The 26,038-nt window shown below is 33.5% G+C and overlaps 1 protein-coding gene across 1 annotated transcript in view; it reads left to right on the top strand.

Annotated features, from left to right (window-relative positions):
• The window catches only part of Nbea (neurobeachin), a 546,038-nt gene that overhangs the window by 456,005 nt on the left and 63,995 nt on the right, over positions 1-26,038 (top strand). The window contains exon 46 of the mRNA XM_013031451.1: positions 15,260-15,400. Within this exon, the coding sequence (XP_012886905.1) occupies positions 15,260-15,400 (141 nt within the window). The remainder of the gene's footprint in view (positions 1-15,259; positions 15,401-26,038) is intronic.

The raw sequence follows: 26,038 nt of genomic DNA, 5'->3' as shown, positions 1-26,038 counted from the left end.
TCCTAATTCTGCTACTTATTAGCTGTAGTATTACTTACTTCCTGGCCTGTGTAATGGGGACAATAATAATAGGATTGTTGTGAGGAACAATGAGAAAGTAAGTATAAAGAACTTTGAATAGTGCATTGCATCATTATTAATTATTAATTAGTGTTTGTATGTGTGGTATGTATTGTTAAGATATTTCTGAATCATTGAAATAAGCCATGTACTTAAAAAATGTCTTCAAATGATAAATGATAAATTTCTACTATTACAGCCATATTGTAATTAGTAATCTTCAGTATTGTAGTCAGTTATATGAATTCGGGGCATGACTTTCTAAAGTTGAGGTGTAAATGGTGTAAAACGAAACCAAATTAAACTATTGATACAAGAATGAAAACTGTTAAAATAGTTTTTATTTGTACATATTCTGTTTAACATTAATCAAACAGGCATTGTATATTAAATATGATGAATTGTATTAAACCTCATAAGCTGATTATTACTACAGCGGTTTAAGATTCTTTTTCAAACAAGGAAGGATGTCTTTTTTCTTTGAAATCCAACTGGGCTATCATAAGGAAACTTAGAGACAAGATTTTCTTTCTTTCCCCCATTAATTTTTTATTTATTCTTTCAGTAAGTCATCAGATATTTATCATGCACTCACTACCTATAGGTTCAGAAGATAGATTTCTGTACTAGGTAGAAAAAAATCACATGAATTAAATATGTGACTAAAACATAGTCACAGTCTCTTGACAGAGGTTGATTCCTGAGCAAAGATGAGAACTCAGTTAACAGAAGCATGAGGCCAGTGTGTTAATACGGCTGTAGTGGGGACTGTACCACACTGGAAGTACATACTCAACTACTCTGACATGTGGACAGATACATTATGATTAATGTGGACTGCTGAGACATCTGGTAAAATATTTGCTAGTAGTAAAAGACATTTAGTTTATCCATGTAGAAAGGGAAAGATGAATTAAACGAAGAAGTCACTGTTTCTAATACAAGTGGAAGACACAAACCTTCTTCAAGTTTCTTAAGCTGATATATTTCATCTATATTTCTTTTGGAAGAGCCTTTCCTTTTGTGACTTACATGTATTGTTCCAACTGTCTATAGTGTTAAAAAATGGTAGAGATAAACAGACAAAGCCTAATAAATTAGGCAGCATGAATCAGACTGTACTTTTGCAAGCATGAATTCCTCATGTTGTGAACAGTTGAGCTCATGAGCTCTTTAAAAAGATAGATAGCTTTTTCTTCCAATTCTACTGTTTTCCATGCTTTAGCGATTTGTTCTTTCTATTCTGTCACAGTAACATGATAGGAAAATGTTAGCAAATTAAAACCTCTTGATATGTTAATAAATTACTCTTGCATTGTTCCCATGCTTCATTGAATATCTTAATAGGAAATTCTTACAAATGGTCTAGAAACCCAAGTCTGTCCTGTGTAAAAGCCATTAATAAACAAGATTTTAATACATGAAAATATAGCTTATTATATGCCTAATGGGAAAATGGCATTTGAACTATAATAAAATAATTAGAAAGAAACCTACACTAGTACAATATGACTGTGATGAAGGACAGCACCTGAATTTCTTGCAGGTTTAGTCAGTGCTACAAATGGAGGTTTTCATGGAGAATTTGTTACTTTTCACAACTTCAAGGAACAATTAGACTAATTCAGCATTATTAACCAGGAACATTCTAAAATATTCCTAGCAGAAAAAGTACTTTCTAAGCAAAAAATAGGAGTCTTAATCTAAGTAATAATTCCTAGCAGCGCAAAATTCTAGAATTTGGTTCAGTAAATAATTGTGGCTCCAAATAATTTCATGTTCTGTGTAGTATAAAAATTAAAATGTTATAAAGTTTACAGCCAAAAATATTGAATAATTCATTTTATTTGTACCACTATTTTACATTATACTGGCTTCATAAACTTCTATGTTTTATCAAAAAACTTTCAAATTAAAGTTTCAGAAAATCCAGTTCTTAAAGTGTGGGTTTTTTATTTTTTTTAACAATATATTCTTTTAACTTTATTCATTTTTTTATGTATATGGTACCAAGAAATTGAACCCAAGGATTCATGCATAAGCCACATTCCCAGCCTCAAATTGGTTCAAACCATAAGACATATATAAAGTTTTGTCTTTTCAGCAAAGTTTTAGTGTTCTGATCATACCACTAAAAACCTTATTTTACCATTGTTTGCTGCCTTCCTTTACACTTACCTTTGGCTGAATAGCCTACAATAGGTTTCAACTTTCTCTTTCCTTCTGAAAAGGTCCATGTAGTTCTCATAGAATATAACAAATTAGTCTCAGAAAACACAGAAAATGTCTTCTATCTCACTGGTGTTGCTTAAGAGTAATAGGCATTGTATAAGCTTGGCATTTCTGTGTTTGGAGCTGGAGGTAGACTCAGAGAATCCTACCTGTCCAAGGACAGTGGTTAATAAGAAATAGGAAATTTGATTTCCTGTTTCCAAAGGAAAGGGAGCTATTCGATGGTCAATAAATAAACTTTCTATTATAAAGTGTCAAATAAAATGTATCTGATATTTTCTTTATGATATATATGATGAAGCAACTAGCAAATGAATACACACCTATTTATGAGTAGCTATTACACAAAAGAAGCTTTTCAAGGTAGCAAGAGATCTTTAAGGTACAGTTCTAGCCCTCAAGAATATTATTGTTTAGGAGAAAACAATAGTCTGGAAATTTTGCTCACGACATGTGTATCCTTATAATGTATGAATATTCAGTGGAGTCTAAGCTAAATTTACCATGAAACTAATGAAGCTTAATCATTAGAATCCCTCAGTTTCCAAGGTTTTCCCCTAAACTTTGCCCTTAATTTTATGAACATAGTTATATGTTCATTTTCTTTAAGAACCCATTTCAGTCCATTACTGTCTGAAAAATACCTGACAAAATAATTAAGGAAGTGTTTTAATTTGGCTCATGATTCTAGTCTAGTTGCTTGGCAATGTCTCTTTAGGCCTGTGGTGGCATAATACATTTCAAGAGCACTTTGTGGTATCTGGGAAGCTAGTTGACCATCAACTAACTCCTTTTCATCTTGGGAACAGAAAACCAAATTTCCTTTGACCATGAGCTACCTTACTACACTTTGACATGTGGGACGCCACATGGGTTCTAAAACAATGGAAATGATGGACTTCTTTATCCCTTTTCCAAGATCATACATCATCCCTGTTAAGAACATCAATGAGATGGAAGACGTTTTCTGTCTTTCTGAAAAACAAGAGTTTTGTGGTTGTAACATCCTTTTCAAGGATGTACTCCCTCAGCACTTTCTTTTTCCAGATTTCACCACCATAGGTTAAGAAGTAACCCTTTAACAATTGAATCTTTGGAAGATATTTTGGGTCCAAAGTATACCAAAACCCCTCTCATATAAATTGCAGACAACTAAGTCTCACATGACCTGAATTCACCCTTAGTGCAAAGGAAAGAGCTACCTCTTAGGTAAACATGGATGGCTTCATGGAAGAAGCAAGTAAGAGTTACACAATTCCATGAACTAATGAAATATATTTCCCATATCTGATCCAACCTCATAATTCCACTATTACACATTTCCCCCAAACATTCTAACAGTATGACAAATACTTGGTTTGCTTTTTAAAAGCAGCATCTAATATGTAACAAGAACATGTTTTTTAAAAAAGATTAACTTATTAATTTTATAGAAATTTGGAGAAATAAAGTATCACATGAGAAGCATAGTAAATAAAGAGTAATTTCTCGATGGAACATACTTTGCCTCATGCACTGATGGCAGGGACCGGATGATAATGTGAGCTTGAGCTGGCTTTCTTGCCTTTGCTAAGTTCACACTACAGCCAGGTCCATAGCACTCATTTCTCACGTAGGAAATTGAATCTTTGGAGTGTTTGTTCTTCTAACTTTGAATGGTTAACCCTGGAATTACCAAACTCTTTCTATTTTTCTTTCTTTGTACATATTTCTTTCTTTATATTTGAATTGAGAATTCAAAAACAGAGAGACTGTAAATGGACATGATGTAATGTGGAATTTGTTCAAATTTTTCTCTGTCCCATATTGTATAAATTAATGCAGGTTTTCTGGGCTCTCCGAACCTTAGTGTCCTCTTCTGTAAAATGAACATGATAATACATGCGTAACGGGTGTTGAAAGAAGTACACATACTAATGTAGATATAGCACTTAATGAGGTGCCTTAGCCACAGTGGCGTTCAGGGAATCGGAGCTACACAGCAAATTTTTATAAGCATCACTATCAGGAAAAACACAGTGAAGTCATATTTGATTCAATTGATTTAATTTAGTAAAGTCAAAAGCAATATTATTCAATAAACTATTTCAGGCAAGTAACTGTTTTACCATCTCCTTAAATTGTCAAATTATCAAAACACTGACATTTGACTAAATTTTTATTAGAATAAATAATATGCACATTTATTTAAACTGAAATGTTTTATATGTATAATATTTTACTCTTCCTCTATTTAGCATATATAATTTTCTTATGTTTTCTTTTATTGAACAATTGAAGATCACAGGAACAAGAAAGTTTTTACCAGTAAAATGTATTAGTTCTTCCATTTTATTTCATATCACAGGTTCAAGTTTTACCTATTATACATACAGGTGATAGGCTATATTTTTTGACACAATCGACAACAACTTAAGTAATTTAACACTGAGGTATAATTTCAGTACTAAGCAACAGTAGATGTAGAGATTCTACCCCTCCCCCCCACACCTTTATACAGATATTCCCTATGGAGATGAGCTGTTGGACTGAAATTCATCTTAAAACATGAGATGTGCTAGTATTTCATTTATTTACATAAACTCATGGAAACTTGACTCTTAAATTATAGTGGTTAATATGAGTTTGACATGAAGTACAGGCTCTGCTTACTAAAGTGTAAATGGAGTTTTCCTATTTACCAGTCATGCCCTCTGATAAATGAAATCATTCCATCACAAAACCAAGTACTGCTAATATTGACAAGAGCATAAGATATATCACACACACACACACACACACATATTCATTGAGTGGAAAAATATATTTTGTTAACACAGGAGTTGTTTGACTGACAGATGATGATAAGCATAACCACTTTCCCAAATTATTATGCCACTTAAAAAAGGAAGTGATAATGCCTTAAGGCTTTGAAATGTGATAATGCAAATGGAGGCACTGAAGTGTGAAACTCTTCAGAGTCCACCCTGATTCTGCCAAATGTGTATACACCATGGTAACTTAGGGAATACACAACTCAGAAATCAAGGATAAGTTTTTGGGGTTATTTATCTTTTTCACCACAAGTAATAATCTACAAAATTAATATAATTCTATTTACTTTATTATGTACTTTACCAGGTGTTTTGTTTTTAATAACAAATATAAACTGTAGAAAAAACTACAAAGTGTGTCAGTATTTGATTATGATGGTATAAAAATATTAAGCTATAAAAATATGAATGGGTAAATTTAACTATGTGATATTACTCTAAAAATTTATTGCTAAATTTGAAATATTTGTCTAAGTAAGTGTTAGCTGTCTCAATATGGGACCCACAGTATACTAAAAATTGTGTTTGTTAGGCTTGTCTATGTGACAGTGGTGAAGAAGTACTATTTTCAAGAAATGATATGAGAGGTAGTTTTTGTATAGTTTTAAACTCATTGAGTAATCATTTATTTAAATTAATCATTTTATTCATTCATTCATTATTTTAATTTACAGATATTAATTGCCAAGTTACTCTGTGCTTGGCATTGGAGATAGAATGACAGTAAGAATAAGAAAATACCCTAAAAATTTAGTCCCTTTTAGTTTGCCCAGTGTCATGTATTTTCCCTTTATTTGAAAAAAAGAACCAAGGAAAGTGCAAACAAAAAGATTGCTTCCCAGAAACTATGGTAGCCAGCACAACTGAGGTGTATTTGTTACTCTCTCCACTTTTGATTGTTGGAGACATTCAATAGCATAGCAGGGAGCTTTATGGGTTTACACAGACCTCCCAGACCAGCCCAAGACTGTCTGCTTCTGCTAAAATATCCATTAATCCTGTTTTCTGTTCCTTCTCATTGACCCACTTGTCCAACTCTTCCAAAAGAAGGAGGATGGGGATAGGAATACTCACTGTGGCTTGCCCTGCTGTGAAAATTTTAAGCTTTTAAAGAAGAATCTAGGCCAGGGTGCTGTGGCTCACACCTCTAATGTTAGCTGCACAGAAAACTGAGATGTGATTGTCTTAGTTTGAAGCCAACCTGGGCAGGAAAGTCTGTGAGATTCTTATCTCCAATGTACTAACTCCCCAAAAGCCAGAAGTAGAGATCTGGCTCAAGTGGTAGAATGCCTCAAATAAAAAATACTCAAGTACAGTGCCAGACCCTGAGTTCAAGACTCAGGGTCAGTATTTTTAAAAAATAGCAATAGGAAGCAAAGTATGTGACTTTGTGTTCACAGAAGAATTCTTCTGAGGGAAGGCAAGGAGCTTGCCTCATTCACTTATATCATACCAGCCATATGTCACCTCCCTCACAGACCAAAATTTGCCTCCTTTTAATCCTTTCCAAAGGAAGTTGAATATTACATATCTAGAGCTGTTCAAAACTTAATTTGTAGCCCTATCATTATCTTTCTCTAAAACCTTAGAAAATATCTAGAACAGACATAGAAAAAATTAACATAGTACTTGCTTATATTTATTTTTCAGTAAGATTCATAAAACTAATTTTCTTAGGAATACTCAGATAGTGATAACAGTATCGGCCAACATTTGTGTGTACTGGTTACATGCCAGTCATTATGCTAATAAATGCTTAAAGCTTTTATTCCTACAACTCTATGATAAATTGCACTGGTTATATGGGCTGCAATTTATTTGTTACTTAGCTAGGGCATACTAAAAACAACCACAATGTTAGTGACTAATTCATCTTGTAGGTGCCCTCCATCTTTCCTGGAAGTTTTATAAACAACTTTTAAAGAACCTGTTTACCATCTGACAAAGGACCAGTATGTCTCATATGAGTAGGAGCAGTAGAAAAAATTCACTGAGTGAGACACTCCACACTCCCACATCTCTTGGTCTTATGTGGGACTAACATACTGGAATGTGCTAATAGATTTTGCTAATCAAAATGCAACATTTTTTATAATATAGTTAATCATGTTGTATATCCAATGAAGAAGCATAAAAAGATATATACTCTATTACCCAGCAAAAATTCTCAGGACACTTCCTTTTACTAATGCTTTGTTTCCTCATGTTCTAAGAAAATTAATATAGTAATGAAATTGCAAAGAGGAGATTTTAATTCACTTGAGTATACATTTACACACAGTTTGAGTGGCGCTGTAGCTCAAGTGGTAGAGCGCTCGCCTTGAGCTGAAGAGCTGAGGGACAATGCCCAGGCCCAGAGTTCAAGCCCCACGACCAACAGAAAAAAAAAAAAAAACTTGAATACACACAGTTTGGAAACACAAAATCGCTAAGAATTTTACATGTTATCATCTGAAAACAATTCAAAACATAAGCAGCATAGAAAGGAATTAGTTTGAATTGAAAGATTTCATTTTATTTTTCAAACTCCACCTTAATGTTGAGTTTTTATGGTGAAAATGTTCAAGTACAAAGAAAAATACTCATAACAAGATTTTGTGATTATTGATACTCAAACATTTTTGTGTTGCTGAAATATTGTTAAAGTAAATTGAAGTTACCATTCTTTATTCCTAAATGCTTCAGTTTGAAAAAGAACATTTTCCCTTATAACCAAAATATCATTAGGATATGCAAGAAAATTTACAATAATTCTCTTAACACTGTGTCCATAATCAGTGTTCTTTGGTATCTCCCCTGCATCCTTAAAAATGGAGTTGCTCAATGTAAGATTTAGTCAGTGACCACACAGTAAGTACATCTAATGATTCTTCTGTCCTTTGTGTCTATTAGGTTTGAGTAGTTCTCCTTACCACCACTCACTCCTCCCCTCACTCTATTGGCTTGCTGAAGAGGTAGATCAATACCAGTCATCCTGTAGAATATTTCATCCTTTGGATTTATCTTTTTCTCCCTCCAATTTTGTCCTTTAGTTTGTTTTAACTGGTACCATTTTGACATATGTCATGAACTCAAATGCCAATGACATATGTCATGAACTCAAATGCCAATGAAAATTGATAGTTAAGAATTTATATTAGAAAATACTTGATTTCTGTTGTTTACTAGCCAGAAAATAAAGCTACTGTCATCAGTTACACTTTATTACAGTTGGAATGTTCACATATGAAAGATATTTCTGGGTAATATAATTGGAAAAGCCATCTAGAATGCTATATGAGAGATAAACCAGATTCTTGAATGAACAAATGAGGTAGAAAGGAAAGACTATCATTCCCACTCTACAGAGGCAATAACTTATTCTTTCATATATTCTCCAAAAATATTTCTCTGAAGATTTAAGCAAAAATGTATTACATATTTATTGTAAAAATTGTAGAGAAACTTTGTTAATATTACAGGATCAAGTTTATTGAACTAGCTTTTTTCAGTCCTATCACTATTAATAATTTAGTGTTGCTTCTATAAACTATTTTCCACAATCTACTTAAATTCACTTTCTAAACTCTAGCTCAGATGTGGTTTATCTCCCACTTAAAACAAGTAACTTCTACTGAATATGCCTTTTAATAATTTTTCTCCTAAATATGTTTCTATCTAATAACTTTTCATCAAACAGGACTACAAAGTCCTCTGATTAATATATGCAGCCTTATATATTTTCCTACTTCATTTCCTATATAGTATTTCAAGCACACTGTCTTCTGTCCCTTGAACTGAACATGTCATTCAGGCCCTCCCTAGAGACACGTATTAGTTCTCCTCTGGATTGAATTGTTCTCTTACTCTAGAAGTTCACATCTGGCTGCCTCTTGTCTTCATACTTCATCTCAAAGGAACTTCAGAAACATCTTCCTTGTTTCCCAATCACTCCTCTTTTAATCATCAACAGATCACATGATTCTGAAATTTTCTTATTTACCTAAATGTTTATATTTAGATTTTTTTGTCTCTGCCTCTTCACTTATACACATTCACATTCTCATCAAATGCATACATACACATTTGAATACACATTTCATGAAAGAAAGGACCTTCTTTATTTAACTGTATTGTCTACAATATTTTCAAAACCATAGTAGGTACTCAATACTTATTGGATGAATTTACCCTGGATGTTATCTAATTAGTTTTTAATTAGCTGCATGATACATAGCTGTATAGGTATCTCACGTATATTAACAGTTCGTTATGCAATGGTGAACTATTTCCAGATTTTTATTTCATGTTATTTCAAGTAACACTATGTTCTCATAGTGCTCAGTATCTCTCCATATTATAAATACTTCAGAGTGGAATTACTATATCAAATCACATTTTCTCCCAGTTTGCCACCCAACAAAAATACTTATCAATAATTAAAAAGATCTCATTTTCCTACACCTGAAGCTATTCTGAAGATTTAAAAACACATAATTTTTACAGTCTAGTAAATAGAAATAATTTTTGTTTTACACTTTTACATTTGTGTGTGTATATATACATATATAAACATATGTGTGTGTGTGTGTATATATATATATATATATATATATATTTACTGCATGAAACAACATCAACTTAAACCCTGAGAAATCCAGGGTTGGGTCAGCTCAAGAAAACTGGGTCGGAGGTCTCACCAGTGTCTTAGGATGCTAAATCTCTGTTATTTTCTGCATTGGCTTCATTCTCAGATGGGTGTGCCCTGAGCCTGCAATGATGCCTTTGTAACCACTAAAAAAAGTTTATTTCCCAGATAGTTAATACCCAAGTTCCTTTGGATCAGCTTGGATAATAGCCCATTTCTGCACCAATCATAGAGGTTGGCCAAATTAATAGAATATGCTGATTGACTAGTCTGAATCACTTGTCCCTCCCTGGAAGTCAAGTAGTGAGGTCAGCCTACCTACAACAGGTAGAGTGGGAATAAAGAAGTAATGGTTCAAAACTTAAGGTGTAATTGGTGCCAATAGGAAAAAAGAGAAAATTCATATTATACTCTAGAAGCTGGCAATATATCCTCCTACATGTATTAGAATTTGGCATTTTCTATGTGCTACCTGTTCATATCTGTTCATTTATTTCCTGGGAGTGTTTCTTACTGATTTGTAAAACCTCATGTTTTAAAAGAAGCTTGTTCTTTTTCATATGCTATAAACACTTTTCTATTCGTTATTTATATGTTGATTTTTGGTTAAAATTCTGTCTAAAGTGCCCACATCCAAGTTTTATAGGATATTATATAATCTGACTAATCAGCCTTCTAAGCAATTCACCATTTATTGCTTATGTAAAGGGTCTAATACTACAATGAGTGCTGAGAATTCAGAGATGAATAAAAGATAAGACATTCTCTTTAAAGACTACTCTACTGGGGAGATAGACACAGAGACACAGAATAAGACATGGAAGGGGACGGGGGGCTTATAAACTTACCTAACTATTACCAGATGGCTTCACAGATGAAATCTGAATTGTTTCCAAAAGAATGAGTTGATGTTCCCTGGTCAGATAAGAAGAGAGGCAAAGAAATAATTTGAGCACACCAGTCTGTATGAATCATTTCTACATTGTCATAACAGAGGTTTTTCAGGCTGATGTCATGTAGTTCATGACTGAAAAGATAGAAAGAGAACAACAATATGTGAAGCCTACCCTAAGGATTTTTCAAGTCCTCAATTGTTATTATAAAACTTAGGATATTTCAGAAGCTCTGATTATATTTAGAATACTGAAGCCGGGCACTGGTGGCTCACGCCTTTAATCCTAGCTACTCAGGAGGCTGAGATCTGAGGATCACAGTTCAAAGCCAGCCCAGAAAGGAAAGTCCGTGAGACTTTTATATCCAATAAACCACTAGAAAACCAAAGTGACAGTGTGGCTCAAGCTGTAGAGCGCTCACCTTGAGCTGAAGAGCTCAGAGACAGCGCCCAAGCCCAGAGTTCAAGCCCCATGACTGACCAAAAAAGAAAAAAAATAATACTGAGACAATTAAAACATCTACGAAACCAAACTGATAACTCACTGAGCTTCCAGCTTGCTTTCTGGAACAAAGTCGTAACTGTTGCTGTAACATGGGTAACCACCAACTAGCTAGCAGTGTGATAGGGATTTGACTGTTTCAGTGTTCTCATTTGTTACACAGGAACATGGGACTAGTAGTTCTATTAGTAATCTCCATTTGTAAGGCTTTCTGGTGGACAGAGAAGTATGAAAGCAGTTAACATAAATCACAGGAAAGGCCATATTTAGATACTAATGAAAATGCAGTCCAGTGGCATGGGTCAGATATGGTTCAGATATGTTTCCTCATGATAAACAAGGTTCATAAGGAATATTTTGCTGGCCTTAAACAATTATACATGAAGTCAACAGCTTATACAAATATATAATACCGCTAGCATTCATAGCAGCAAGTAGTAAACTTTTCCATGCAAGTAGAAACCTATTAATGAGTGCTTCAACACTAACATTTTAAGGCTTTTATGATATATATCAAAGCTCATTGTTGAGATTACTTTAATTGGATCTTTTATTTCTTTTTGAAAAACTTTTTTTGTTTTTCTTCCTATGTTTTATTGAATAGATGATTTTTTCCTTTTTAAACTTCAGTTGTTTAACTATATTTACATAGTTGTGCAAAAGAGTATAAAAGGTTCTTAATGATGAAATTGATTGTTCTTCAGTCTATTAACACTTACTTTTTTATTTATTCAGATCAATTTAAGTCTGTGCTTAGATTTTTCTCTAGAAGTCCTTCTAATGTCGGACACAATTCCATTAATTCAATAAATATTTTATTTATATAATTTTTTGTCATTTTCCTACTTTAATTTGTATGTACTTATTCTGAAAAAGAATTTGACATAATGTAGAAGGCTTTGTAAGATGAAAAAGATACTAATCAGGGCTAAAGGGATACGGAAAACAAGACAGAGAAAAAAAATGTTATCACTTGCATACCAAAATGAATTTCACCAAATTTCATTGAAGCACAAATCTAAGACACTGGGTGTGGTGATACAGTTCTCTGCCCTCAGGAAGCAAAAGCAGGAGGATTGCAAGTTCTCTGCCAAAGCCATCCTTGGCTACATAGCAATATCCTCTCTCCAGAGAAGATCAATTAAACAGAATGACCAAATAGTGCAATCAAAGATCTCTTGGTCTTGTGCATTGTTGTAATGAAAACAAAATGAATATGGTTCGTGTAAAAATAAGCAAATGAATGAATGAATAAAATACACAGAAGATAAACAAGTCTATTAATGATAACATTTGTCAGAGCACTTAGTAATGCAAATCTATATAAGAATCTTCCAAATCTATATAAGAATCTTCCAGGAGTTTTACTCCATTGTAATACATTCCCAAAGTGTTTTCAGGAAAACAAAGAAAGAAGAAAAAAGAAAGAAAAGAAAATAGTATTTATGCAAACTATGTAGGCTTCATAGCAGATTTACAAAGCAAAATTACTGTTTTACAGGTATAGAAATTATATCTTTTATTTTAGCATGATTTGCTTTTGTGATTTTCTATTATTTGTTATAGTGTTCCCTTGTAAAATAAAGCCTCACAAGAACAAAGCAGTAATTGATTTAACATTGTTTTAAACTTTCAGAGAAACTTTTTTTATAGGGCAAGTATTAAAAAGCACATGGTGACTTTATATGCCCAGTGGGAACTATGATAAAAGTTGAGACAGCAGTTTAAATATATCCATTCTATTAATTATGGCCTTGCTTTTTCACCAAGAGTTCTTATCTTATTCATCTGCCGAATTCAAAAGGTATTGACATTGCACTGTTTGTACAAATTTTTAAAGGATGGCAAACTTGCAGCTATATCAATAGGTAGGTAGGTAGATAATTGATGGGTAGATAATTGTGGTATGATATGATATGTATTTGGATCTCATATACAGTGTAGTCTTATTTCCTAAATATTTTGAAGCTTTTGTCTTCAAATGATTTATTATTTCTTAGCTAGTAGAAGTTAAAATGATAGACAAATACCAAGCATAGGTGAAATTATTTTTATTTTATAAAATTCATTTGTACCTGCATTAGACAAAAACCACAAAATTAGCTCTAAGTCTTAAGGAGTTTCTAATGGAGCCATGCTCAGACTTTAATACTGTGCAGCTGATTCCTACAAAGCGTTATTCTGTAAGACACTATTAAAGTGACTTTAATGAAACTTGAGTAAGATGGAAAATGTAAATGTTTATTTTATCGCTTTTCCAGTAGTTGAGGAAAAGGCTGGAAAAGATTAGAGGAGAGACTCTGTTCCCCTTTTCAAGAATGTTTTGTGAGGGCTTAGATAACAAACAATATCAGATAAGAGCAATTCCCAGGGATTGGGCAGACATTTTATACAAATGAAACATCTATTAGCATATTCAAGACAAAGTGGTATAACATTGTAAATGGTTTGAAAAATATACTTATTGAATTAGCTAAATCTGCACATCTAGAAAAGTATAAAATACGTTGGCAATTTTAAATGAAAAATTCATTTCAATTCAGTAATAGACTCTCCATCCACTCTATATAATAGTAATTACCCTTTTACTAAAATGAATTGTTTGTTTAAATAATATTAAGATCTTATGTAATGTTTGACAAAAATGCTTTTCTTTTATTACATCTAAGTAAAAAGACTTTGTAGGTAACTAGTGTAATATAGCATAGAATAACACTTAAGCCTTTGGGTATTGAAAAAATATATTTAAGCTAAAGCTTTATACTTTTATACTTCGTTTTATAAAAATGAAGACAAAGTATTTTTAAATTTTTATAATATTAATGTTCTTATACACTAGAATGAAGCCTTTAAAAATAAGTAAGTAATTTTTTAAATTATGTTAGGATACAATTAATGAGCATTCAAAAATGAGCATAATTTGCAAAGAATTTTAATATTCAGGCTAAGCACCTTTGCAAATAAGAGTTTATTATGGAGATTCTAATAGACTTTCAACCACTGATATCATTGTATTATTTGAATTAGTCTCTTGGGACCAAAAGAAAAGGCACATAGCAATTTATAAATGGATCTTTATCTCTTGTGTAACATTATATGTCCCATGGAAACACTAATTTTCTACTACTTCTCTTGTTAAAATGAAGCCTTGGGGGAACTTCATTGTTAACTATTAATATTAAATTTTGAAATGAAGTAGTAAGATATAGCACTTAATACTTACCTTTTGTATTTCCTATAAACACTTATTTTTTACTGTTTGCAATTTAAAGCAAAATAGTTATAGCTGTTTCATGAGAGTGGACTCCATATACAAAAGTCAAAATCAAACAAAAACTTAAACTAAGGTTAAGGGTATTTTCTATTTGTAATATGAGAATATTGCAAAGAACTTCTCAATAATTGGCTGTCTTAAGAAGTTTGAGACAGTGATTTGATAATTAACACATGCTTTATTGAAGGGAGATAATATAGTCAGCTACTTCACTGGCAGTATTATATCATAATGGGTAAAAGAATGGTCCTGAGAGGAGAAGGCTTAGTGCCATAGCAAATCACTTAACAGGGAATGTGAATTTTCTTGATTAGTTCTTCTCTCTTTCCTTTGTACTTTAAGTAATAAAATGGATAGCAGTTGTGTCTGCAAAATAACAGAATGGGTTTGACATTCCAATAGTGCTCTATATAGAGATGTATTGTTTTTTCTCCTGGCAATGTATTGGGAAGGCCATTTTCTATAATATGGTTGTCTCCAATGTTGTGGTCACTGCTTTCCCTTGTTCTTCTGGAGTTTCTTGTACACAAGGCTAAATCTTCATTATGTGAAGTAAGTAGGCAGGAAAATATCATAATATTTACTTGACCTTAACTGACTCAACTTTTATAATCTAATTTACTAAAATTCTTAGTATAAGTCTATAAACTTTACACATGTAAATAGTCCTCTTGGGTAATTTTGTTTTAGCAAGCATAATGATTAGTAATCAATATAAAACTCCAGTTCATAAAAATATAATATAAAAATGTACTCTCTATTGTGAAAATGAATTAGTAGTCACTTTCAGGAAAATGACAGTCTTCGAATATGTAACCTGAGCATATTAAATAAAATGATTCCTTTTATCTTTTTATAGCCAATTGGTGCTTTGAACCCCAAAAGAGCAGTGTTTTATGCAGAACGTTATGAAACGTGGGAAGATGATCAAAGCCCACCCTACCATTACAATACACATTATTCAACATCAACATCAACCTTATCCTGGCTCGTTCGAATTGTGAGTATCTTCCTTGAATTATAATTTGTCTTTAGTAGTGTAGCTATTTTTTAATTTAAATTTTACAACAAAGGTGATGTAACAGTTACATAAGTAAGGTTTTTTTATTTATTTACTTTTTATTGTGAAAATACTGTACAGAGGGGTTACAACTACATGGGCAAGATAATGAGTACATTTCTTATCAAGCATTGTAGCCTCCTCCTTTGTTTCCCCTTCCCATCCCTTCCCAGCCTCCCCCCCCCGTCCCCCCACCCAATTCTCCTCCCCCCCACCAAAGTTGTAAAGTTTGTTTTCGACATGACAACGTGTACTTCTCATTGTTGCAACGGGCCCACCTGTATCCTTATTTAAACGACTTGTTTTTCCCCTTCCCCTCCACAAATTATACCGACATCAAATACAGTGAAAGCAGGGGTTATACTGTGGGGGAGGGACATACAAAGCAACTAAGAAATAATCTTATAAATGCATTAGAAACAAATGCATGAAAGAAAAAAAACATTTAAATACATATCTTAGGGTTCATTTTCCTAACATCACCTTATCTGACCTTTTCCGCTTGACTCATACATATACTAGATATTGCAAATAAGGGAAACCATGGGACCTATGTTTCTTTGGGCTTGGCTTACTTCACTTAATATAATTTTTTCCAAGTCTTTCCATTTCCTAACAAATGGGGCAGTCATTCTTTCTGATGGAGGCATAGAATTCCATTATGTATATATACACATTTTCTTGATCCATTCATCTACTGAGGGGCATCTGGGTTGGTTCCATATCTTAGCTATAGTAAATAATGCTGCAATAAACATAGTTGTGCTGGTAGCTTTAGTGTGGTCTTGTTATAAGTAAGGTTTTAAACATTTTCTCCCACTTTCCTCCTGGAATCTTTTCCCACCACACACAATTTGTAAAGTTCATTTCCAATGCAGTGTCTAGTGTGTTGAATTGGTTCACTCTTTGTCTCACTATTTCTGTGATTCACCTTCCCTTCCCCAAATCAGATAAACTTATATATGAGTTGAGGGTACAGAAATCAAAAACAATGGCAACAAGGAATAAACCAAAGGGAAATAAAGAAAGAAGAAATAACTGAAACAGTACAACAGAAAACCTCATTTCCATTTCTTGGATTTAATTTCAATAAGCATCATTTTATATGGTCATATGCACCTACCTAGTAAGCCATTTTGACCCTCTGCTAAGAATACCCTAGACATATTCTAGTTATTACAAATGAGAGAAACAATGCAGTCTATGTTTCTTTGGATCTGGCTCACTTAATACAATTTTTTCCGGGTCTTTCCATTTCCTTCCAAATAGAGCAATGTCGTTCTTTCTGATGGTAGTGTAAAATTCCATTGTGTATATATACCACATTTTCTTGATCCATTCATCTACTGAGGGGCATGTGGGTTGGTTCCAAATCTTAGCTATGAGAAATAATGCTGCAGTGAACATGGTTGTGATAGTAGCTGTACTGTGGCCTTATTTGTGGTCATTTAGGTAAATGCCTAGTAATAGGATTGCTAGGTCATAGGGAAGGTCTATGTTTACTCTTTTAAGGAACTTCCGTACTGCTTTCCAGAGTGTTGAACAAGTTCACATTCCCACCAGCAGTGTAATAGCGTTCCCTTTTGACCACATCCCCACCAGCATTGTTATCATTAGCTTTTTTTTTATTGTGAAAATACTGTACAGAGGGGTTACAATTACATGGGTAAGATAATGAGCACATTTCTTATCAAGCATTGTAGCCTCCTCCTTTGTTTCCCCTTCCCATCCCTTCATATCTTCCCGCCCCCACCCCAGTATCATTAGCTTTTTTGATAATGGCCATTCTAACGGGGATGAGGTGGAATCTCAATGTTGTTTTATTTTACATTTTTTTAATGGCCAGTGATGTTGAAGATTTCTTCATGTGTCTATTGGCCATTCTTATTTATTTCTTAGAGAAGTCTCACTTTAAGTCTTTAGCCCACTTATGCATAGGATTGTTGTTGTTGTTTTTTTTTTTGAGGTTTTGTTGGGGAGGAGGTTTAATTTTTTTGAGCTCTACGTATAATTTAGGTATGAGGCCTTGGCTGTCATATAGCTAGTAAAGATCTTCTCCCTATCTGTTGGCTTTCTATTTATCTTGCTTGCTATGTCCTTTGCCATGCAGAAATTCTTCAATTTAATGCAATCCCATGTATCAAATTTTTTAGATTTGTTGTGTTTCTGGATCTTTACTTAAGAAGTTTTAACCTGTGCCAAGGAGCCCTAGTGTTTCCCCTATTCCTTCCTGTAATATTTTTAGGATGTCTGATTTTATATTGAGTTCTCTGATCCATTTGGAATTGATTTTGGTACAGAGTGATATGTTAAGAGCTAATTTCAGTTTTCTACATGTGTCTAGCCAATTCTGCCTCCATCATTTGTTGAAGAGGCTGTCTTTCTTCCATGCTGTGTTTTTGCCTCCCTTATCAAAGATTAGGCAGACATAGATCTGTGAATTAATTTCTGGGTCTTCAATTCTATACCATTTGTCCTCAGACCTGTTCATGTGCCAGTACCAAACTGTTTTTATAACTACAGCTTTATAATAGAGTTTGAAGTTTGGTATTGATATTCTTCCATCACTGTTTTTCCTGTGAAAGATTGTTTTTACTATTCAGGGTCTTCTATTATCCCATATGAATTTTTGGATTGCCTTTTGAATTTGAATTTTTGGATCATTTAAGAATGTTGTTCGGATTTTGATGGGTATTGCATTGAATCTGTAAATAGCTTTGGGCAGTATTGCCATTTTCACAATGTTAATTCTCCCAATCCAGGAGCATGGGAGGTTTTTCCACTTCCTCAAATCTACTTTAATTTCTTTTTTCTTTTTTTTTTCTTTGTTGGTCCTGCACACTGTCCCTGAGCCTCTCTGTGCTCGAGGCTAGCTCTCTACCACTTGAACCATGCCACTTCTGGCATTTTCTGTTTATGTGGTACTGAAGAATTGAACCCAGGGTCTCAGGCGTGCTAGGCAAGCACTCTACCACTAAGCCACATTCCCTGCCCTTATTTCCTTTTTCTGGTTTTTAAAGTTTTCATTGTAGATGTCCTTCATATCTTTGGTCAAGTTAATTCCTGGGGTTTTTTTGCGGGGAGGGGTGTTGAGGCTCCTACAAAAGAATTTGCTTTACTGATTTCAGCCTCGCTCTTCTCATTGTTGGCATACAGAAAAGCTATTGATTTTTTTATTGTGAAAATACCGTATAGAGGAGTTACAGTTACATGGCAAGGTAATGAGTACATTTCTTAACAAGCATTTTTGCTTCCTCCTTTGTTTCCCCTTCCCATCCCTGCCCTCCCATCTCCCCCTCCCCTCGCCAAAGTTGTAAACTTCATTTTTCGACATAATGTCTTGTACATCTCATCGTTGCAATGGGTCCACTTGTATCCCTATTTAAACAATTGGATTTTTCCCTAACCCTCCCCAAATTATACCAACATCAAATACAGTGAAAACAGGTGTTATACCGAGGGACATAGAAAGCAACAATGAAGTATCTTATAAATGTGTTAGAAACAATAGCAAGAAAGAAAAACCATTTGAGTCCTTATCTTGGGGTTCATTTCGCCTAACATCAACTTATCTGACCATTTCTGCTTGTCTCAGACATATACTAGTTATTGCAAATAAGGGAAATCATGGGACCTATGTTTCTTTGGGCCTGGCTTACTTCACTTGATAAAATTTTTTCCAAGTCTTTCCATTCCTAACAAATGAGACAATGTCATTCTTTCTAATGGAGGCAAAGAATTCCATTGTGTATATATACCACATTTTCTTGATCCATTCATCTACTGAGGGACATCTGGGTTGGTTCCATATCTTAGATATGATTTCTGTGGATTAATTTTACACCCTGCTAGTTTGCCAGTTTTTGATTAGCTCAATAACTTAGGAGAGGAATAAATGGTTATATATATATATATATATATATATGTATATATATATATATATATATATATATGATAATACCATTTGCAAAGAGCAAGAGTTTTACTTCTTTCCCTGTTTGGATCCCCTTTATGTTTGTCTTTTGTCTTATTGCTCTAGCTAGGAATTCCAATACTATATTGAAGAGAAGTGGAGAGAGCAGTCATTCTTGTCTCATTCTTGATTTTAGAGGAAATGGTTTTCCTTTTTCACCATTAAGTATAATACTTGTTGTAGGTTTTTCATATACAGCCTTTATTATATTGGGGAATGTTTCACGGATTCCTAGCTTCTCCAAAGTTTTTATCATAAAGTGTTGTTGGATCTTGCCAAATATTTTTTCTGCATCTATTGAGATGATCATGTGGTTCTTGTCCTTGCTGCTATTGATATGTTGAATTACATTAATTGGATAGCATATATTGAACCAATTTTGCATCCTTTTGATCATAATATGTGGTTTTTCTGATTTTATTGAAAAGTTTTATATCAATGTTCATCAAAGGGCGTCTAGTTCTCTTTCTTTGATGAGTCCCTATCTGGTTTTGGGATGAGGGTTATGTTGGCTTCATAGAATGAGTTTGGTAGTGATCTTTCACTTTGAATTTCATTGAAGTGTTGGAGGAGTATTGGAGTGTGTTCTCCTTTGAAGGCCTTACAGAATTTGGCTGTGAATCCTTCTGGTCTTGAGATTTTCTTGGATGAGAGGTCTTTTATTGCCATTTCTATTTCATTATTTTTTATGGATCTATTTTGTTGATTTAAATCTTCTTAGTTTAGTTTGGGCATATCCATATTTGCTAGTTCATACATTTCTTCCAGATTCTCCAATTTGTTAGTGTAAAGGTATACAAAGCATTGCCTTATAATGTTCTGAATATTAATAATAGAATAAAGTTTTTAACACAATAAATTGAATAAACATCAGATTTACTTGTTATTTATTTTAAAGTTAGAGATGCAAATTAGAAATTTAAAATTCCACAGTCTACTGAAAACTGAATATGTTGGTTTTATTTTTTATTTTGTTTTATTTTTGGCAGTACTGGGGTTTAAATTCAGTGCCTCATACTTTCTAGGTAGGTGCAAGTGCTCTACCGCTGAACCACATTTCCAATCTTTTTTTTTTTTTTGAGACTGGGTTTCCATATGTAGCCTAGGCCAAACTTGAACTTGAGATTCTCTTGCCTCAGCCTTACAAGTGCCCAGATTACAAGTAAATACTGTAATTTCTGGCTTTAAGTCTTTTTTTTTTTTAATGAAATGTCTTATATACATGATAAGGCTATGAAGATAATTTTTTGTGATCTCCTTAAACTTTAGCCAGTTGTGTGTGTGTGTGTGTGTGTGTGTGTGTGTGTGTGTGTGCGTGTGTGTGTGTGTGTGTGTGTGAGCCCACGCGTGTACATGCATTTTTGTGTCTTAAGGAGGAGGAGTAAGGAAATATAGATCACTGTAGAATACCATTATACAATGTACCCCGAATTCAATCCCCAGTCTGTACTACATTACCACAAAGCTCTTTAACAAGTCTCTTTTGTCCAATCTAGTAGTTAGAAGCAGTCATAGAGTCAATGATCTGATATCAGTTCTTTTTTTTCTTTACCTCACTTTTTGTTTCCTTCTTTCCCTTCTCTTTTCTTCTTTCTTTTTTTCCTTCTTTCCTCCCTGACAAAATGAGGGGGAGTACTGTGGAATGTTAATCCAATTAGTAATTTTTTTCCATTACCAAGATATACTTGAAATCTCTGTGGTACAAAGCTGATATGCCTCAGAAACACAATGGTAAAGCAGCATACATAAAAATACATCTCTTACTTCAAAGATCATATTTTATGCATTTCTTATTTAGAGTTAAGTCCAAAGGCCAGGTTTTGTTTTAAGCTCTTCCTCAAGTGTTCTTCTATTTACACTCTAGTCAAATTTCCATTTCAATAAAACATACCTGAGATACCCAGCTTAAAAAGAAGAAAAATTTATTATAATTCATGATTTCAATGATAAAGCAATACATCATGATGGTGGAAGCATGTAATGGATGAGGCTGCTCAGCTCATGCTGCCTGGAAGGAGGAGAGTAGAAGGGAAGAAGAAGGGAGAGAGAGAAAGAAGGCTTGGGACAACAAGATACCTTCAAAAACATGCTCCTGCTTGACTTCCTTCTTCTAACTAGGCCCAACATTAATGAGTATATCACCTTCAATAATACCACTGGCTGGAAAACAACTCTTGAGCACATGACCTTTTGAGAGCATTTTAAATCCACATCATAATATCACTAGGGGAAAAATTAAATTGACAGAAAATATATATGCTTTACTTGTAAACCACTAGTAGGTGACATACTATAGTTACTGTTATTAAAAATAAACTGTCAGAAGTTCAATTGAACATGGTGTTTTTTTCATTTTATATACTCCTAAACTAATGTAAATTAATGAGGTTTAGATTACAATCTGTTGAGACTAGATCCAAATTTGACTTTAAAAATAACTTTTGAGTTGATTAAAGGTAAAGACATAAAACTATTATGCTTTTAAAACAAAAATATAAAGTTAGCATAATTTATCCAATGATTCAGTTTAATTATGTGACATTGGATTCTTTTGGGGGTTAGAAAATTGTTTTTAAATTCTAATACTGTTGAAGTATTAGAAGTTCTATTCCCCTGTTTTGTGTTAATTAGATTTATATCCATACCTGTCTATCACTACAAACCCATCAGAATAGAGCCCCTTTATTTTACAAGTGATAATAATATTACCTGGAGAGGAATGAAAATACTTCTCATTCAGGTAAAAGAGAAAGGCTTTCTGAATCACAGACATACAGAGTTCACAGCATCTATTCTGCAGCAGCAGCCACAGGTCAAAGAGATGCTAGAATTTACCTCAAGATTTCAAAGAGATTATTTTCTTTACCATGGACATAAAGTATCTGCTTTATTGATTTGTGCTCTGAAATAGGCAAAGAGACTGATCAGTTAGATTCTCTGATCCCCAAATACCCAGCCATAAATTAAATTTCTAATCATTACCACCACCTGTGAAAAACTATAAACAAAGAAGAAAATCTGTTAGAGGAAGCAAAAATTATAAACCCAAAGAGAAACAATAACAATGTCAACAAAGTTAGTTTTGTTTACTGCCTAGGATTCACTCTAGAAGCTAAGAAAGGATGTACCTGGGCTGAATGAAGCAACCTGTGAGAAATTGATCTTAAGTTACACAATCTATTTGGGTTCATCTATTAGATGAACCCAAGGTCCTGAAGATTGCAGAGATGGAGAACTTTAGAAAACATTGACACCAATATTTTTACCCTAGGAGGTCTTTTCAGAGACCCTGTCTGATAATCAGTCCACAGTGAGCCACTACCATGAAGGGACTGGTGTATTCTCTCAGGTACTTACGTACTTAGTGTGTGGTGAAGAGATTCAAGAGCCATTTCTAGGAGGAAAAAAAAAACAACTGTATTCTCTTGAGAATAAAACAAGAATAATATGTGGTAGCATTTTAAAATATATAAAATGATATTCTGTGCTTTTTACATTGACTTTGTTAGTCAAATCTGGACCCAGAGTTGAGTATGAATCTATAAAAACTCATATTCTCAACCACTTGATTTAAGTTATCTCTCCTATCCTGAATAAACTCAATGCTTCCTCAAATAATAAACAATAATTCATCCTGCAGTTATTTTTCCAGTAAAATAGAATAGGAACTTACATCTCTGAAGGACTCTGCAAAATTTTCCACATAGATTTATCCTACATACAGCAGGGCTGTACACAGAAATACAATTGCAAGTGGTTTATATAATTTAATGTTTCTACTATCTAAAAGGAAAAAGAAACAGGTGAAATTGCCTTTAATAAGTTACTTGTTAATTCAGTTTATCCAAAAGGTTATCATATGATATAAAAACTGATACCTTTTATATTTTATTCTAAGTCTTCAAAGTACAAAGAATGTTTTACATTTTCAGCACATTTGTATTTAAAGTAGTGGCATCTCAAGAGCTTATTATACACCTGTGGCTATTGGCTACTGTATCAGACAAAACAGATCTGTAGTTACTTTTATAGGGACTAATGTAGCCCAAACATCTTATGTCTTGCTGTTATTCACAGAAGTATTGTGGTCTAATGGCATACTGAATGTTTAACCTAATGGCCCAAGGAATTGCGATTTCCTCTCAGCCCAAGGAGTTTATGAAGTAGAAAATGTATTGAAAGTTTTGTCACTAAAACTTGCTCATAAAACTTGCTCATAAAAATGTAATACAAATTGAAGCCTTTCAAGCCTTTAGACCTAGTCATCAAACTCAATATTAGTTTCAGTCAATATACCAAGTCTAACTATGATAATAATTGCATCAAATGCTAATTAACTATGGTATAACTTCATTACATGAAAGTAAAAATATTGCTTTAGACAAACTACCAGTTTCAGTCAATATACCAAGTCTAACTATGATAATAATTGCATCAAATGCTAATTAACTATGGCATAACTTCATTACTTGAAAGTAAAAATATTCCTTTAGACAAACTACCAGTGAAATAGTTGTCGAAGTTACAAGGCTTTAGAAAATTTATGTTCTTGGTAGTTGTCTGACAAATGATGACTAAGCTATCATATTTCAAGAATTTCGTTGTGTTTTTGAAGGTTAATTTGTAAAATACATTGTAGTTTAGAACTTCTAAAAAATAAATTATGGAGCTTTGTCAAAACTTATCCTAGAGCCCCTTTAAGCCATAATGACTCTTTAAAAATGTATATTTATAATAAAAGCAATAGAAATAGTTTTGCAAACAAAAGATACAACTAAGTAAATATTTCTGCCATGCTTATTTTGAATACTGATGTTTAAGGGACAGTGCGCACTTTACTTAGAGGGAGATGAGGAATAGTCAACTCTGAGTGCATAGGAGACTCAGAGTTAAATTAATTCTTTTAGAAGATTCTGAAAGTTACAGGTTCTTTCAAAGAAATGAGATGAACATTTTTCTTGATTAAAGACCAGTAAAATTAATACTTCCTGCATCGGCTAGAATGTGGAGAGGTAATAATTATAACTAGTTTGAAATACCAGTGAGGATCATTAACTGAGATACACAGTGAATAGCACAGAAAGGTGCACTCTCTAACTTAGCTCCCTTTCCTAGGTTTTGACTTTTAAGTGGAACAAAGAAAGGGAAAAGAAGATAACTGCAAAGAGAAGTTTATAAAGAAGACTTCTAAAGACTTCATGAGATGATTAAGAAAAAATATCACAGAAAATAGAATTAGATAAAGAGAAGAGGGAAGAGAGCAAGGGCATTGGGTTACTCGGGATAGAATTAACTGATCTGTAATCCTTAAACTCAAGAAGTATGCTTAGTGCCCTTGGAGGAGATTAATGGATATAATGGAGTATAGAAGTATAATGTTTTCCAGGATACTTCAACCGAGTTGGGTTTCTACCCCTGAAAAAGGACTGTAACATACAGAGTGAGTTTTGGGGTGGGTGTAAATTAGAAGGAAGTCTGCCATTGGCCACTGATACTGTCAAGATCTGACCTGAAGTTTTTAAAACCCAATGAGTGTTAATATATTAATTTCTTGAAATTGTATTTAATACTTATTCACTTATACATCGTAATCACCAAGCTGAAAACTTTTCTGTCATAATGGAAAAATAATGGCTCATTCAACCCATCAGGTGAACAGACGTAAAAGTACTTTATATTTCACATAGCACTTGGTCTTCTGTAATAGGCAGGCAGGCATGAGTTGAATTTAAACAAAAGGTTTTTACCATGGCTTCAAGGTAATAGGGAAACACATAGAAAAAGTAATCTCCACAGTAATCAGAGCTTGGCAAATCAATACTCACTTATAAACAAATAGGCTATCAATTTCTATTAGTACTCTACCACTATAACCACTGGAGGCCTTCAGGAATAATGAGAAAATATGTCAGTAATGCAGAATGTAGCCCTGAGACAGTTGTTAATCAGATCTTCTTAAAAGTTACTTAAGACCATGAAATTTGGAGTTCTTCAGTATTCCCTACAAAGGGCACCACTGGATTCATAAACTTCTTTTCAGGAATAAAAATAAAAAGCTTCAATTTAAGACTTATTTTTACTGTACCAGTCACTGCTATTCTTATAATGCCTACAGTAAAATGAAAAAAGATTTCATAATTAAGGATGAGAAAGAAATCAGCTTCAAGTGGCTGATGACAAGTAAATCTTTTAAAAACAAGGTGACAAGTCTGATCCTTCAAATTAATCTCTTCCTACAATCTACACAGAAGAGATGAATGACTTGTGTCCTAGACTAATAAAATAGTAAAAGTCAGTAAATTCTGGACCTGGGCAACTTCTCTGAGCTTCTGCTCAAAGCTAGTGCTACCACTTGAGCCACAGAACCACTTTCAGCTTTTTTGAGTAGTTTATTGGAGGTAAGAGTTTCACGGACTTGCCTGCCCAGGCTGGCTTTGAACCATGATCATCAGATCTCCGCCTCCTGAGTAGGTAGGATTACAGGCACGAGCCACCAGTGCCCAGCTTAACAAACATTTTTAAAACACCACTATGAGCCATGCTCCAGGCTTGGTGCAGGAATACAGAAGAGAAGATGACATGAGGAACTGAGAGTCTTTCAAGGG

This window comes from Dipodomys ordii, unplaced genomic scaffold (genome assembly GCF_000151885.1).
Source record: "Dipodomys ordii isolate 6190 unplaced genomic scaffold, Dord_2.0 Scaffold140, whole genome shotgun sequence".
Taxonomy (NCBI): Eukaryota; Metazoa; Chordata; class Mammalia; order Rodentia; family Heteromyidae; genus Dipodomys; species Dipodomys ordii.
The sequence above is the reverse complement of the archived record's forward strand: the minus strand, read 5'-3'. Positions and strand labels throughout refer to the sequence as shown.